An 18,044-nucleotide genomic window follows, 5' to 3' on the forward strand; every position below is an offset into this window, starting at 1 on the left:
TTTGTAGTGATAAACACATCTTCTGTATTTTCCACTGAATGCATCCGATGAAGTGAGCTGTAGCTCACGAAAGCTCATGCTCAAATAAATGGGTTAGTCTTTAAGGTGCCACAAGTCCTCCTTTTCTTTTTGCGAATACAGACTAACATGGCTGTTACTCTGAAACCTGTACATTGATAAAGTGGATTGCATGACTTGTATTAGGGTCCTTCCTGTTGCATCAATGGGCGAGATAATTGTATTTGCCAGTTTTCCAGGGTCTGTACTAAAGAGAGATAGGGCATGTGTTAAAACTAGGGCTGTCAAGCGATTAAAAAAATTAATCACGATTAATCGTGCAACTAAAAATATTAATAGCAATTAATTGCATGATTAAACACTTTGTTAATAATAGAATACCATTTATTTAAATATTTTTTGATGTTTTCTACATTTTCAAATATACTGATTTCAGTTACAACACAGAATACAAAGTATACAGTTCTCACTTTATATTTATTTCTGGTTACAAATATTTGCACTGTAAAACAAAAGAAATAGTATTTTTCAGCTCACCCAATACAAGTACTGTAGTGCAATCTCTTTATCATGAAAATTGAACTTACAAATTTAGAGTTATGTACAAAAAAACCCCTGCATTCAAAACAAAACAATGTAAAACTTTAGAGACTACAAGTACACTCAGTCCTACTTCTTGTTCAGCCAGTCACTCAGACAAACAAGTCTGGTTACAATTTGCAGGACATAATGCTGCCCGCTTCTTGTTCACAATATCACCTGAAAGTGAGAACCAATGTTTGCATGGCACTGTTGTAGCCGGTGTCACAAGATATTTACATGCCAGATGCGCTAAAGATTCATATGTCCCTTCATGCTTCAACCACCATTCCAGGGGACATGTGTCCATGCTGATGATGGGTTCTACTTGATAACGATCCAAAGCAGTACGGGCCTGACGCATGTTCATTTTCGTCCTCTGAGTCAGATGCCACGAGCAGAAAGTTGATTTTCCTCTTTGGTGGTTTGGGTTCTGCATCGGAGTGTTGCTCTTTTAAGACTTCTGAAAGCATGCTCCACACCTGATCCCTCTCAGATTTTGGAAGGCACTTCTGATTCTTAAACCTTGGGTCGAGTGCTGTAGCTGTCTTTAGAAATCTCACGTTGGTACCTTCTTTGTGTCTTGTCAAATCTTCAGTGAAATGTGCTTAGTGATCATCCAAGACTGCTATAACATGAAATATATGGCAGAATGCAGGTAACACAGAGAGCAGAAGACATACAGTTCTCTCCCAAGAGTTCAGTCACAAATTTAATTAACACATTTTTTTTTTAACTAGCCTCATCAGCATGGAAGCATGTCCTCTGGATTGGTGGCCGAAGCATGAAGGGACAAATGAATGTTTAGCATATCTGGCACGTAAATACCTTGCAATGCTGGCTACAAAAGTCCCATGTGAACACCTATTCTCACTTTCCGGTGACACTGAAAATAAGAAGTGGGCAGCGTTATCTCCCATAAATGTATTAACTTGTTTGTCTTAGCAATTGGCTGAACAAGAAGTAGGACTGAGTGGACTTATAGGCTCTAAAGTTTTGCATTGTTTTGTTTTTGAGTGCAGTTATGCAGCAAAAATAATCTACCTTTGTAAGTTGCACTTTCATGATAAAGAGATTGCACTACAGTACTTGTATGAGGTGAATTGAAAAATTCTATTTTTTTGTTTATAATTTTACAGTGCAAATATTTAGAATAAAAAATAATATAAACTTTGTTTTCAATTACAACACAGAACACAATATATATGAAAATGAGTATGAAGTGAATTGAAAAATACTATTTCTTTATCATTTTTACAGTGCAAATATTTGTAATAAAAATAATAGAAAGTGAACAGTGTACACTTTGTATTGTGTTGTAATTGAAATAAATATTTTTGAAAATGTAGACGAACATTCAAAAATATTTAATAAATTTCAAGTGGTAGTCTATTGTTTAACAGTGTGATTAAAACGACGATTAATCATGATTAATTTTTTGAGTGAATTGCATGAGTTAACCGCAATTAATTGACAGCCCTAGTTAAAACATTGCAGGAAATATCCACACACAGATCCATTTGACCCTATACTGGGCATTTTGTGCTAATATATACATGTAAACTTTTGAAAATGTACATCAAAGAGAACTCCTGTCACAAAGCATTAATTACTCTTTGCATTTCCATTCATTACTAGAAAACAGAATTGAAAAAGTGCTTTAAATCACTGTAGACAAAGATCTATATAAACACAGTGGATTTATAAATGGAATTATAGTAGTATTTGTTTTTAATGATCTCCATTTCTAGTGGCCATTCACTAGAATGGAGATCAATGGATATATATGGATCAGTACTTTATTTTCCAAAGGCCAAGTGCTATTGATGTTGATGTATGCACCTTTATTCGGGTGAACTTGAGTTTTACGGATCAGACTAGAAATACACTTGTTTATTTTTATTTATTTTCAAAGTTAGGTAAGAATTTTGCACCCCTTTGAATGCCTCTTGGCTGCAGGTAAAGAAACTTACAAACTATAGGAGTGCCAATTAGAGCCTTACCTAGCTTGGTATAAAAATGTGTAGCTGAATTCACTCCACACTTACTGCTGGAGATGGAGATTTTGCTTCTTTGTATGTCCCTCAGTTGGGAAACAGTTTGCAATTGTTTTTGGATTTAGGTGTAGTGATGAGCAGGATATAATCAAAAGGGGGAACTGTTCAAATAGACTCTGATAACTGAGTTACACTGTACCACTTAGAAAATAGAAGACAGGCTATATCATATTTCCTTTTAAAATGTTTTTCTGATAATGCTCATCACTAGTTGTGTCCATGCTGCATCCACTTGTCTGTCTGTCTACCTCTATGGTCCCCATCATCATAATAGCCAAGCATTTAATAAAGCATAATGTGTTTATCCTCACAACACCTCTGTGAGGAGGCAAAGATTGTTCTGATTTTGTAAATAGGGAATTGAGGCACACAAGAGCCTGATCTAAAACCCACTGAGGCCAATAGGAGTCTTTCTGTAGATGCCAATAGGTTTTGGATCAAGCCCAAAGTGTCACAGGAAGTCTGTGACAGAACTGGGAAATGAACCAAGAGCTCTTGGGTCCCAGTTCTGTTCCTTAACCAAATGGCTATCTGTCCTTCCTTATACATAAATACAGTATTCCAAGTGCTAGGCATGACTGTGGCTTTCCTTGGGGAGGGGGAAGAGGTGGGGAACAAACATAGGTTGTCCTTCATCCCCTTCATCTGAAAGTGCTGTATGACAAGAAGGCTTGTCTGTCCCCCGCCCCGACTATCTGAATACAAAGTCAGGATAATGGGTTGGTATTAATAGTGTTAGCTTTCCATTCTTGTGCCACCATCTTTATGCACTGATATTTCCATCTCAATCTTCTCCCCGCTAGAATGTCTGCAGTTGCAAGACACTTCTGAGGCGTTAGGAAAATGTTCAGAATGAGATGTGAATCTGAAACTCAAGGAATCTCCTTAGTTACACTCACAGGCCTCTAACATTCCAAAGGTAGCATCTGTATGAATGGTAGGGTAGCAAATTGCACTATTGTTGGGCTGCCTATTCGTTCATTGGTTCTATTTATTCATCTTTGTGCATGTGCATGTAGAGCTGGAATTTTTCAAGCGCTATCAAACGTCTTTCCCCCTTCACCTCAGTAAGGTTTTGATTTTCCTGTATAGTGAAGTGATTCAAAGATGTAAATACTTCTTGCTGTTGTGGATTATTACCAAGTGTCTGGATGCCAAATGGAAGTCTGGAGGCTATTTCTTCAACCCTGGATTTGGATGATATGATTCAGTGGCATTGTGTTTCCCGTTGTTTACAATCTAGTGTCTGTTTCATTCTGATCGCTTGTTCCAACTACAGAAGAAACTGCTGTACTTCTGCAAATATACACGTATAGGATTAACCATTTATTTCAAAACTATAGTAGTATGTAAAAAAATAAGTTTTTAAAAAAAGTAACAGTAAAATTTTCAGAAGTGTCTAAGGATCACCAGTAGGATTTAGGCTCCTAAATGTCTCAGTCCCTTTTAAAAAAGGGACTTTGCTCTTAAGTCTCTTAGGCGTTTTTGAAAACTGTACCCATGGTATTTACCCCAGTGAATGTTGCGTCTTGTGAATCATTTAGAATTGAAAACCGCAAAGCTGAAGGGCTCTAGCATGTTAGACTGCAAATGACGAAACATTTATACATCATCAATGATAACCCTGATTACCTGTATTGTAAATCATTTTTTCTTCTCAATTTCTCATGGCAGATTTTACTCCTGGGGCATTCTGTGCAAAAAAATTAAAAATTCTGCACACAATATTGGAAAAATTCTGCAAAATTCTGCATATTGTATTTGTCAAATTAACACACTATAATCATGCCAGTAACGATTATTTTGGTAACTTATTTCAAAATATCTGTTAGCAAGTATGTCTGTAGCAATACAGACCAAAAAAAGAAAAAAGATTCTGGAATTTTTTTTTGACAAATAGATTCCTTACTAGGCGTATTAATATAGAATGTTGTGTCATTCATTTAAATTACAGTACAGAGCTGTATGTCCTGCACTTGTCAGAAGTAGTGCAAAGGCTTTGGGGAGTCGAGTAATGGAAGAGCTGAGGGAGAGGGAAGGAGTCTAGGAGTGAATCTGGAGGGGATTGGGTTTGGGTGGGAGGTTTTTCTTTGTGGGGGGGATTGTTCAGTGTTGGGAAGCCTCCCCCAGGCAGCCCCTGGCTGACCCCAAGCCTCTCCCATTCAGTCAGGCACGTCTGTTCCTGTCTCCACACCCCTCCTCCTCAAGGGTCTCTGCAGCCCCCCTCCTCTGTCCCCAGTCTCAGTGCAGTCACCCCGCTAGCTCCTGAGCCCATGCTCCAGTCCAGTCTGGAGGGCTCCATCCTCCCCCCACCACTAGCCATTCTGAAGCTCACCCCCCAGCAGCCCTGTGTGCCCGACTCTGTCCTAACCGGGCTCCGCGGACAGTGTGCTGTGATGAACTCTACTCCTGGGGGAATTTTGCAGCACTGGGCACAGAATTTTGTATTTTCCCACGTAAAAAACCATTTTGTCTAAGAAGCGTTGCAGTTCCGTGTTTGGCCCACCAGAGTAGGCTGTGGCTCTGGACCAGCTGGCATGGGTGCTGCTGGCTGTTTTGGCACCACAGCGGCTTCTGGTGGACAAAAGGCAGAACTGCAGCACTTATTAGGCAAAATGTTTTTTATGCGGAAAAATACAAAATTATGCGAGACAGATGAATTCTGTGTATCTGCAGATGTGCAGAATTCCCCCGGGAGTAAGATTTTCATTCCAATATTCTGCTTTCTTGACATCTTCATTTGACATCAGTGGCAACTCTATACATGTGCCCCCCAAAAGCAGAATAGAAGAATGGAGAGCTACCATTCAGATATGATAAAAGATTTTTTCCTTCACTTGTTTAGCTACACTCCAAAAATTCTCATTGGGTGCTGTAGGTTCCTGAAATGGTTTGTCCTTTTCTACAATTGCAGCTAAGCAGTGTTCGGGTCCAGTTCAGCTATGCCATTGTCCAGAATGAATTAGTTGTACTATAGGCCAGGTTATTGTTGTAATAGCTCAGGAGAACAGAGGAGTCTCAAGCAGCTTTCACATAAGCATCCAAATTTTCAACTTAAGTGAATCTAGCTGAGACTCTGAATCTTTTGTGAGGGTCCATGGTCTGCCTTGTGGAAGGATATATCTTTGTGTGTGTGTTATCCCTCAGTTAGTGTGAAACTTTTCCCTCTGTTGCTCGTTCGTGTTTCTTTTAAAGTCCTTGGGAGCCCAACATTTCCATCTATGAGCAGAATTTGACTATTAATGTTGTTTGTATGTTTGTGCAGACTTAAGATATGCAGCCATTTGACGGATAAGACAGTTCAGTGCCCCCACATTATTCTTGGAGCTGCTTTAGTTTAGTCAACTGATTGCCTTTTTACATGGCAGGTTTTTTCCCGTGATGGAAGTGATTTGGAGTATACTTATTCTGGTCTGGGATTTTTCGTTTCTTTCCTTTTCACGGTCTATCTACTAATTGCATAGTAAAAACAAAAAAATCCTTTTTTGCAGAGAAAGTTTTAAAAGTTTGAAGAAACATGCAGAATATGAAAATCTATGTGCTGGCCTAGAAAATAACCTTAGACAAAATGAGAGCATGGATCTTCAAACTTTATGGTGCCTGTGGTGTTCTCCAGTTCTAGAGCTCTGCTCATCTATATTTCATGCAGAAGAATGTTTTTTATTTGCATGGGACTTTTCTAGGTGGCCAAGAAGCCTCTTTAGTCTACACAAGATTTGGCTACTGGGTTACTTTTTCTGAATGTAGCTGTATCTCTGCACTGGGGCAGGTTAGGCGGTGTGCTTGAGCAGAGATTTGATGCCAGATGGGCTTGCTTTTGACCTTGTTAGAAAATTGCATAGGACTAAGCACTTAGCACAGTGTCGAACAATAAATGTATCATTTAGGAGTGGAAGAAGAAGAAAGAGGAAAAGGTATATGTTGCTTGTGTATATGCTAAAGTATATGTTGCTTGTGTGTGTGTGTTTGCTCTTGATCTTCCTTGTTTTCAAGCCTGAAAATAATACTGCCTCCACACCCTCTGCTATCGGACTGTTACAGACTCTCACAAGATGGATGAGGAGTTATGGTCTGGATTACCGCATATAAAAATGAGCAAAATCAGTCGCTCTTCCTGAATGATCGAATCTTCGTTTCAGAAGGTCACTAAACAATATATTTTCTCTATCACAGTATTATCTACCACTCCAGACAGAGCAGGTCCTTGTACTGATAAGCAGTACAAGGGACTAATGGAGGATGAGGATTTTCTTGCTTTGGTCATAAACATATATATGACTGAGGAAAAATATATGGTGGGAACAGTAAGACATGCTGTTACTGAAGGTAATCTCACTTGAGCCTAATGCAGTCGACTTTTTCAAGCAGGAGAAAAAGTCCCTATGTAAATAATACCACTATGATTCTCTGCAAGGTCTCGGAATTTGAGTTCTTTGCCGGGGCGGTAGCAAAACATTCACCCCAACATTTCAGTGCTTTAACTGTTTTTCTTTTGAATTAGCATGACTTGATTGCTGCTTCCTCCTCTTCTTTGTTCTCTCTCACCTGTGAGTGCCTCATTCTTTGGGAGTTTTGGACTCTTCCGCGGAGCAGAAATCACCTGGGTGTGCTGCTGCTCAGACTCTGGGCCTGCAATAATCTGAATTTCTCTATAGTCACCCATCACTGTGAAATCTGATATGATAAAATCTCTCTTCTTCCAGCCCTGCCATTGGGAACAAGCCTAAAGTTATCTTTGGGATGTTTTGGGGCTTTTTAAAATAAATATGCAGAGCTCAGTTCTTCCCCACATCTGAGCTCTGCTTGGCACAGGGAGCAGGAGGGCCAGCAGGGAGATGATTGGTAGCTAGAGCAGCCAATAGGCTGCTCCAGTTTACGCCACTGAGTGGCCAGAACTGAGCAAAGAGTACAGCCTGTAATATGCAAGAATGCTGATTAATTTGAGAGGAGGATTATGGGAAAGCTAAGTTAAGGAGGAGGGTATTTTGCATTTAGTTCTAAATGGGGAGAGCTGATCAATCTTATTTCATCTGGTGGTGAATTCTTTAATCTTGTTCTGGCTCCTAAAAAAGTGTGGACTCCAGTGGACACTAGCTTTCCCCTAGTTGTAGTATTACTCTGTGTTTGTGTACGTGCACACACGCACACATGTGTTTTGCCACCATTGCTGACATTGACCCAATGAAAAGAAAAACAGAACAATATTTTTTGCTGTATTTAACAATAAACACTCCGATACCGTGAAGCAACCCAGATTTGTGTTTGTATGGATTGTTTGAAACACGTTGAGCCAAATGCACATGGTGCAGCCTACAAAAGCCCATGCATAAGCATGATTACAGGGTATGACATTTCCATAACAAAAATGGCTCGACTGGTTGAAAACTTCTTAACTTATAATCAAATTGATGTGCTAAACTAGGGCTTCTAAGAAAGAAGCTTGGCCTCAGACATTTAAACTTATAATTTAGGCAGCAAACTGGATTCAGTCCTGTCCAAATTGGCATGAGACAAGCTGAAATACAGGACATACTTACCACAGCATCTGTAAATCTAGCCAGTAGCGTGCACGAGAGCGTTAAATATTGTTCTGTTTGTGATGGGCCAAAAAAAAAAAAGAAGAAAGAAGATGCCAAATTGAAGTCCCATCTTGTTTTGCCTTTTGTGCTAATGTGTTTCATTGTTGACCTTCTTGGCTTTGCCTAGAAAAGAAAGCAAGAAAAACAATGTTAACCCCTTTTACCTGGGAAAAACTAAGGTCTTGTCTACACTGCCACTTTACAGCGCTGCAAATTTCTCGCTCAGGGGTGTGAACCCCCCCCACCCCGAGCGATGCAAGTTTCAGCGCTGTAAAGTGCCCGTGTAGACAGTGCACCAGCGCTGGGAGCTATTCCCCTCGTGAGGGTGGTGTTTTTACAGCGCTGGGAAAGCTCTCTCCCACTGCTGCGGCATCACTTCAACGTTGGGAGTGAAGACATACCCCAGGAAACCGTTGAGGAGACATCACGGCATTCAGCAAGCTCTTCTGTTTGCTGGATTTGTTTTTTGAATCCCTAAAGTTTCAGACTGAAAATGGACACAAAGAAGCCTGGCAGCTATTTGTGGTATTTCAGACTGTAAGTCCTTTAGTGCTATCACTAAACATGACTGATGCCAATCTTTTAATGTATACGTTAGTTTAAAGGCAATGTGTAAAAGCTGTATAAATGGTGAGGGCAGTACATGGTTAGGTACTGAGTGCCCCAGCTATGCAGGGGAATCCAGCAGATAACATTGTTTAAAGACTCAACAAGACATCTTGTAATGCCTTTAAAAAAAAAAAATAGCTTACAGCACTTTCTGTACATTCTTTAGGACACAGAGAGCCAAATTCATCCCAATGAGGTCAGTGGAATTACTTAAGAAATAGTTTGGAAAAATGTCTTTAGAAACGTATGTAAGATGCTCTGTGTTTCACAGTGAAGATGAATATGTTCATATGTATGATCTGCATATCGTGACCTGAAGAGGGGTATTTGGCCAAGAAAAGCAAGGTCTAAGGCAGTGGTTTTCAAACTGCGGGTTGCGACCCAGTACTGGGTCACGGAATGTAAGGTACTGGGTCGCGGCGGCTCTGGTCAGCACCGCTGACCGGGCTGTTGTTAGCGGTGCTGCCTAGCTAAGGCAGGCTAGTCCCTACCTGTTCTGACACCCCTCCTGCAACCTGGAAGCGTCCAGCAGCAGGTCCAGCTCCTAGGCGGGAGGGCGCACTGGGCTCTGCGTGCTGCCCCCGCCCTGAGCACCAGCTCCATTGGTTCCCGGCCAATGGGAGCTGGGTGGGGAGGTGCCTGCTGGCGAGAGCTGCACCTGCTGCTGGACGCTTCCAGGGCTCAGTGTGGTCCGTGGTGCCAGGACAGGCAGGAAGCCTGCCCTTAGCACCACTGCTGCGCTGTTGACCAGGAGCCACCCTAGGTAAGCCTGCACCCCAGCCCTGAGCCCCCCACAAACCCGGAGCCCCTTCCTGCACCCCAAACCCCTGGCCCCAGCCCAGAGCCCTGATCCCCAGCTCCTTTGGGTTGCGGACATCAACAATTTTCTTCAATTGGATCACCAGAAAAAAAGTTTGAAAACCACTGGCCTAAGGCCTGCTCTATGCTTAAAAGTTTTGCCGGCATTGCTGTGTCAGTTAGCAGTGTTGAAAAAAAATCACTGCCTTGATTAGCACGGATATGCTGGCAAAAGCCCTAGTGTAGACACGGTTACACTGGCAAAGGATGGCCTCCTGGTAAAAGCATCATTTGCCAGTATAAGCTGTGTCTACACTAGGAGGCTTTGCCAGTGTAGCTATAGCAGTATGGTGGTGGGAAAATGGGGAGTAATGGGTATACATGGACTCCCAGCCTGGGGTAAGAATGGGGGAACCATAGGTGCTGGGGGTGCTGCCACACCCCCTGCCTTGAAATGCTTTCCATCATATACAGGGTTTACAGTTTGGTTCAATGGCTCTCAGCACCACCGCAATACAAGTTGTTTCAGCACACTCGGGGGGGAACAGAAGGGGAATGAAGGGCACGCAGGAGCCACTGTCATGAGGAGGTGGGGACGGGAGTCCCAGAAATAGATGTGGGGCTGGAAGGGTGGTACACTGGGAGTTTGGGAGGGGGGGGCAATGCAGGTGTGCAAGTAGTTCAGGCTACAGACGCAATTTAAAAGTTGGACTTACCCTTCTCCTCACTGTATTTTCCACTGCATGCATCCGATGAAGTGAGCTGTAGCTCACGAAAGCTCATGCTCAAATAAATTGGTTAGTCTCTAAGGTGCCACAAGTACTCCTTTGCTTTTTGTGAAGACAGACTAACACGGCTGCTACTCTGAAACCTGTCAAAAACAAAAAGAAACAAACAATAAAAGTGTTTTAAACATCAACTAAAAATCCCTTCTTCTCTCAAGTGCTCAACTTTCACTTTCTTGACTCTTGTTCAGTCTTCATAAAGCCTTCTGGGCTAGAAAGGAGCTGTATTTCTAATGTAAAAAGACCCTTTTTACAAATATAAAAAAATACTCATTCCCTCTTTCCGAGTTATAAAGAAGCAAACCCAATTATCTTCTCCTTTTAAAGGGACAGACTCCTTTATTGATTTATTTATTATTATTATTATTGTTGTTGTTTGTTTAACATTTATGTTGCAGTAGTACCAAAGCCGGCTGTTAGGATTTGGGCTGCATTGTGCCATGTATTAGTTTCTGACTGTTTTGTACTGTAAACCACATTATTAAATAGATTAGTAGCAGCCATCTAAAAAAGGATGAATTATTGTTCTTGGGTTTGTTACTTCTCACTCTCAGTGGCACTGCAGGGTCTCCATAATAACTCTCAGCAATTCTGTGGGGATCTGTAGTCGGGTGTTACATGGAAGCTGTTGGCCTAAGTCTTCTATTTGGGCAGTCGTTGTGTAATGGGAATGACGGACAAGTGAATATAAGCTTTCCCATCCAAGATGTTTCCACTGATTTATGAAACTTGGGCTTATGGTGGAGGCTAGGAGGGTGGAAGCTTCTTTAACTGTGTTTGTTTGAAACATCCTTTAACCTTTTCAGAAACGTGAAATCCTATGTGCTCATTAGACCACTGGCAAATGTAAAAGCTGTCCCGTTTGTTATTCCCTTGGAATGTATACATCAAAGGAAGCTAACTCTTAATTTTCAAAGTCCGATTAGGAGTTTCAGGAAATCAGCAGAAAATGGAACTCATTCTGATTTCAGCAAAGGGGAAATGACAGGCATTTTGTGAGAACTGCTTGTCTTCTGGAATTGCCTTTGTCTGAACCATTGCTGCATGGTATTAGCACAATGAAGCAGGTAATATGTACTTTTGACTATTGACTGCTTCAGTTTACGATATAAAGTTAGGGTTGGCATAGCCATAGCATTATTGATGTCAAACCCATATAATAAAAAATTCTGCTCCTACTTTTTTGCACAAGCACCCCTACCCCCCACAATCCTATTCACAAACGCACAAACAGCATTAGCAAACCTGCCACCAAGGAAAGGGTTAAGTCATTTCTAATTTTGCTTACTGTGATTCAGTTAGTGTAGTGTCCATGCTTCCATGTGGGCCAGAAATTTGAGTCCTAAATTAGGACACAAGCTCATAGTTTTTATGATCCATAATGACGTGATTATGTGAGTAATGAAAACATCCACGGTTATATTAGATGGGATAAAAATTATAAGTATCTGGATCTCAGCTACTGGGTGCAGGTCAAGGCCTGGGTTGGAGGGGGCTTGATAATGTGGCCTTTGTTCAGTCTATCTGGTCAAGGCCAGAAGCAGCAGTCTGTACTAGTGTCACAGCGTAGGATCAGGTCAGAGTTGAGAGATGAGCTGCAGTGGATAGGAGCCAAGTGAGTCAGCTGAAGTAGGATTAGGGGAACAGAGGCAGGGCAAGGTGTCAGGAGCTGGGACCAGACTTGAGGCTAGGTATCAGGAGCAGGGCTGGGGCCAGGAACAAGGTAAGGTATCAAGAGCAGTGTAGCAGGGTCTGTTTGCAGCAACAAACCAGGGGCCCTCCTAGTTGCACAGATAGTCTTCACTGCAGTTGCTTTCCCTAGGCCTTAAATAGCATGCCTGGGCCAGTCTGGGCCTCCGTGGATGGGTCATCCAGTGCCACTTGAGCCCATGGTGCTCACAGACTGAAGTTCCCTGTTTCCCCAGAACTGTCTGGTGACAGCATGGACATGGCAGCTGCCCCAGAGCCTGCAAACCCAGACCTCAAATACTCACAATAAGGGATATAACTTCTCCTGCTTAAGGGCATAAATCAGCTGCTAACTAACTGGGGTTAGGATGAAGCTTCCCATTTGGCCAAACTCTTGCAGAATTGTCCATTGCAGAGATTCTAGCAGTGCTCCTGTGAAGCAAATGGTCTTGGCTTCTGGTTTGTCACGAGACCAGGATGGAATGTTCTTGTATTTTGTTGTTACATTTTTGATCGTGGGAGAGGTTTAGGGTGCATGTTTATATTCCATAAATGTCAGATTAGTATTGATGTGGTTACATGGGGTCTCCTTAAATCAAACACTGAGACTCAATAATGTGGTATGGAACTATGTACATAGCTGTGAGCTTTATTGATTGTCTGTACTGTAGTCACGCGATGCGGACTAGCAGCTGAAAATCTTGCCTATCCCAACCTTTGCTGGAATCTGTATAAAACCTAGGGGGGATTTTCCAGGGGAAGTTTCCTCTTTGGTTATTCCAAAATCCTAGAGGGGATGCCGCCAGTAGATTTACAGTGATGTTAATGCAATTCTGTAATATGACTAACGTTATTATCTTACATTTAGATTGTGCCTTTCCTCGGGATGTCACATGTGCTCTAATGACTGTTGCACAGCATGGGAATTTTTGTAAAACCAACAGATTATAAGTACACAGATCTGTAAAATATCCACAGGTTATAATGCGGAATATTGTTCCTCTAACGATGTATAATAAAGCTGTCATAACACCACGGACATTCTAGTGACATTAGAAAACAGCAGTTCAAAGCATCCGCTTGTATTAGGCCCACTGTATAAAAATGAAGACAAAAGGATTAAGGGAGTGGGAAATATGAGTGCCTGAGAACAATGGGGAAGGAGAGCACATACTAAGAGGAGTTTGAAGTAAGGAATGTGAGTACTAGGGTGAGATGGAAAGAAATGAAGGAAAGAACAAGAAAACGTAAGGATGTATAGGGCAGACCTTGGGAAAGGGAAGCTTAGGTTAGTACATTTTATTAAATTGAATCATGTTTTCACAATTTGTTAGAAAGGGGAATTGAAGGGACCAAAGAGCTTGAGGCTACGCTCCTGGGGCATTTAGTGTGAGCCTCGTGGGGAAGGTAGCAACAGAGCAGCACTTTTAAAATCTTTCCCAAATCAAGCACTTAATTAATAGAAATAAGGCCCTGACTCTGCAATGAGCTCCACACAGGTAGACTCCTGTTGACTTTATGTAGGTTTCCGGTATAGGGTGGTGTTTATGTGACCATTGCTTATTAGCACCCTAGTGTTCAGGAAGTGGATCTCTTGTGTGGACTGGTCCAGGCTGAGGTTGATGGTGGGATGGTAATTGTTGAAATCATGGTGGAATTCTTCAAGGGCTTCTTTTTCATGGGTCCAGATGATGAAGATGTCATCAATGTAGCGCAAGTAGAGTAGGGGCATTAGGGGACGAGAGTTGAAGAAGCGTTGTTCTAAGTCAGCCATAAAAATGTTGGCATACTGTGGGGCCATGCGGGTACCCATAGCAGTGCAGTTGATTTGAAGGTATTCATTGTCCCCAAATGTGAAATAGTTATGGATGAGGACAGAGTCACAAAGTTCAGCCACCAGGTTTGCCGTGACATTATCAGTGATACTGTTCCTGACGGCTTGTAGTCCATCTTTGTGTGGAATGCTGGTGTAGAGGGCTTCTACATCCATAGTGGCCAGGATGGTGTTATCAGGAAGATCGCCGATGGATTGAAGTTTCCTCAGGAAGTCAGTGGTGTCTCGAAGGTAGCTGGGAGTGCTGGTAACGTAGGGCCTGAGGAGGGAGTCTACATAGCCAAACAATCCTGCTGTCAGGGTGCCAATGCCTGAGATGATGGGGCGTCCAGGATTTCCAGGTTTATGGATCTTGGGTAGTAGATAGAATACCCCAGGTCGGGGTTCCAGAGGTGTGTCTGTGTGGATTTGTTCTTGTGCTTTTTCAGGGAGTTTCTTGAGCAAATGCTGTATTTTCTTTCGGTAACTCTCAGTGGGATCAGAGGGTAATGGCTTGTAGAAAGTGGTGTTGGAGAGCTGCCGAGCAGCCTCTTGTTCATATTCCGACCTATTCATGATGACAACAGCACCTCCTTTGTCAGCCTTTTTGATTATGATGTCAGAGTTGTTTCTGAGGCTGTGAATGGCATTGTGTTCTGCATGGCTGAGGTTATGGGGCAAGTGATGCTGCTTTTCCACAATGTCAGTCCGTGCATGTCGGCAGAAGCACTCTATGTGGAAGTCCAGTCTGCTGTCTCGACCTTCAGGAGGAGTCCACCCAGAATCCTTCTTTTTGTAGTGTTGGTAGGAGGGAGGTCTCTGTGGATTAGTATGCTGTTCAGAGGTGTGTTGGAAATATTCCTTGAGTCAGAGACGTTGAAAATAGGATTCTAGGTCACCACAGAACTGTATCATGTTTGTGGGGGTGGAGGGGCAGAAGGAGAGGCCCCGAGATAGGACAGATTCTTCTGCAGGGCTGAGAGTATAGTTGGATAGGTTAACAATATTGCTGGGTGGGTTGAGGGAACCACTGCTGTGGCCCCTTGTGGCATGTAGTAGCGGCACTGCTATGGGTACCCGCATGGCCCCACAGTATGCCAACATTTTTATGGCTGACTTAGAACAACGCTTCCTCAGCTCTCGTCCCCTAATGCCCCTACTCTACTTGCGCTACATGGATGACATCTTCATCATCTGGACCTATGGAAAAGAAACCCTTGAAGAATTCCACCATGATTTCAACAATTACCATCCCACCATCAACCTCAGCCTGGACCAGTCCACACAAGAGATCCACTTCCTGAACACTAGGGTGCTAATAAGCGATGGTCACATAAACACCACCCTATACCGGAAACCTACTGACCGCTATTCCTACCTACATGCCTCCAGCTTTCATCCAGACCACCCCACAACACGATCCATCGTCTACAGCCAAGCTCTGCGATACAACCGCATTTGCTCCAACCCCTCAGACAGAGACAAACACCTACAAGATCTCTATCAAGCATTCTTACAACTACAATACCCACCTGCTGAAGTGAAGAAACAGGTTGACAGAGCCAGAAGAGTACCCAGAAGTCACCTACTACAGGACAGGCCCAATAAAGAAAATAATAGAATGCCACTAGCCATCACCTTCAGCCCTCAACTAAAACCTCTCCAACGCATCAAGGATGACCCATCACTGTCACAGATCTTGGGAGACAGGCCAGTCCTTGCTTACAGACAGCCCCCCAACCTGAAGCAAATACTCACCAGCAACCACACAACAGAACCACTAACCCAGGAACCTATCCTTGCAACAAAGCCTGTTGCCAACTGTGTCCACATATCTATTCAGGGGACACCATGATAGGGCCTAATCTCATCAGCCACACTATCAGAGGCTTGTTCACCTGCACATCTACCAATGTGATATATGCTGTCATGTGCCAGCAATGCCCCTCTGCCATTTACATTGGTCAAACTGGACAGTCTCTACGTAAAAGAATAAATGGACACAAATCAGACGTCAAGAATTATAACATTCATAAGCCAGTCGGAGAACACTTCAATCTCTTTGGTCACTCAATTACAGACCTAAAAGTTGCAATTCTTCAACAAAAAAACTTCAGAAACAGACTCCAGCGAGAGACTGCTGAATTGGAATTAATTTGCAAACTGGATTCAATTAACTTAGGCTTGAATAGAGACTGGGAGTGGATGGATCATAACACAAAGTAAAACTATTTCCCCATGTCTATTTCACCTCTCCCACCTCCCACCATTCCTCAGACGTTCTTGTCAACTGCTGGAAATGGCCCACCTTGATTATCACTACAAAAGGTCCCCCCTCCTGCCCCGCTCTCCTGCTGGTAATAACTCACCTTAAATGATCACTCTCGTTACAATGTGTATGGTAACACCCATTGTTTCATGTTCTCTATGTATATAAATCTCCCCACTGTATTTTCCACTGAATGCATCCGATGAAGTGAGCTGTAGCTCACGAAAGCTTATGCTCAAATAAATTGGTTAGTCTCTAAGGTGCCACAAGTACTCCTTTTCTTTTTGCAAATACAGACTAACTCGGCTGCTACTCTGAAACCTGTCATTCCAAATTAGCTTAATCCAAAACGGATTAAATTTATTCAGCATAAAGCACGGTTGTTCTGGAATAAGGGTGTCCACACAATCAGTTAATTAGGAATAGCTGTTTCAGAATACCTTCCCTTGTAGCAAAGCCCTAAAAAAAGAAATACTTAAATGCTTGTCTTTCGGCCTGTGCTAACACATGGGTGACTGGCACAGCAAGAGATGCTTCTCTTCCAATATGGTTGTGGGATTTTGGTGCTGTGGACATTTCAGTTGAGTCCTCCAACTGTTTTACAGACCCATGCATAGCATAAAATGTTAACAGAGAAATTTTAGCTCTCGAAAAGTGTGTGTGAAACAAGCTTTTGTTAGTCTTTGTTGACATTTGCATGCACTTATAATGATGCCCAAATGTGCAAGGCAGGTGGAAACATTTAACAGGCTGCTGCCTTTGTCTGAAGCTTACGTACTGTACACCTGTATCAGATAGCATCCCTACCATGTGCTAGGCATTTGTAAACGTAGAGTAAGTTACTCTTTCTGTCTCCAAAGAACTCCCTGTAGATCCTTAACATACGGCGTTCACATAAGGGATCCTGTTTTGTGTGCCTTTACAGACATATATCGGCTCCATTGTTGCCTCTGTGAACCCCTACAAGACCATTCCAGGACTCTATGACCGCACTGCAGTAGAGCAATACAGCAAGCACCACATGGGGGAAATTCCACCTCATATCTTTGCTGTTGCTAACGAGTGCTACCGCTGCCTATGGAAACGTCATGACAACCAGTGTGTTCTCATCAGGTAAGTGGCTACTGCATTAATTATTCCTAGTCCTGCTGCTGAGCTTTAAAGGTAAATTGAAAGTGAGTGCTTGGAATGCCAAGGGAAAGGCACAGAGGAAGAGCATGCTCTGACCCTTTCCCCTTAACCTCATTAATCGTTAGGTCTGTGCAGATGTAGAATTACTACGTGATCCTAATCAGCCCTTGAAAGACAAGGCATTTTTTGCTTATATATGCCCTGCAGTCATTTAATGAAAAGATGCGTGAGTGCCACACACTTTTGGCTGTTCACTTCCTTATTTCGCTCTAAATGCTTCACTTTTTCCATTGTCTTCTGCCTCACTGTGGAGCCTGATAATTTGTCATCACTAGTCTTGAAAATTGCATCCATCAAAAAAAGAATGTTAGGGAACCTATAAATAATAATAATGAAGTCCTCCCAACTCTTTGGCCATTTAATTCAATGTAATTAATTGTTCTTGTTTCTCCTATTGTTTAACCTGATTATGCTTTAGTTTGATGGAGATATAATAGCTTCCCTTGTGGTCTGCTGTTTGCTGGTGTTCAGAAATGCAGCTGGCACTTCAGTAGCACTCAGTCGCAGTTCAGCCCCTGCTTCCCCCTTGTTGCATGGGAGAAGTTCAGTGAGCCAGCTCTTTCCGTGAGGCAGATTACTTCCCCTGCTGACTGGCTGGAGGGTGAAGTAGGTTGACCAGATAGCAAGTGTGAAAAATCGGGACAGGGGTGGGGGTAA

At 42.5% G+C, this 18,044-nt stretch overlaps 1 protein-coding gene across 1 annotated transcript in view; it reads left to right on the forward strand.

Annotated features, from left to right (window-relative positions):
• Positions 1–18,044, forward strand: part of MYO10 (myosin X) — a 267,365-nt gene that overhangs the window by 134,764 nt on the left and 114,557 nt on the right. Inside the window, exon 4 of the mRNA XM_084618423.1 lies at positions 17,122–17,309. Within this exon, the coding sequence (XP_084474549.1) occupies positions 17,122–17,309 (188 nt within the window). The remainder of the gene's footprint in view (positions 1–17,121; positions 17,310–18,044) is intronic.

The sequence above is a fragment of the Lepidochelys olivacea genome, assembly GCF_965140295.1.
Source record: "Lepidochelys olivacea isolate rLepOli2 genome assembly, chromosome: 2".
NCBI classification, from domain to species: Eukaryota; Metazoa; Chordata; order Testudines; family Cheloniidae; genus Lepidochelys; species Lepidochelys olivacea.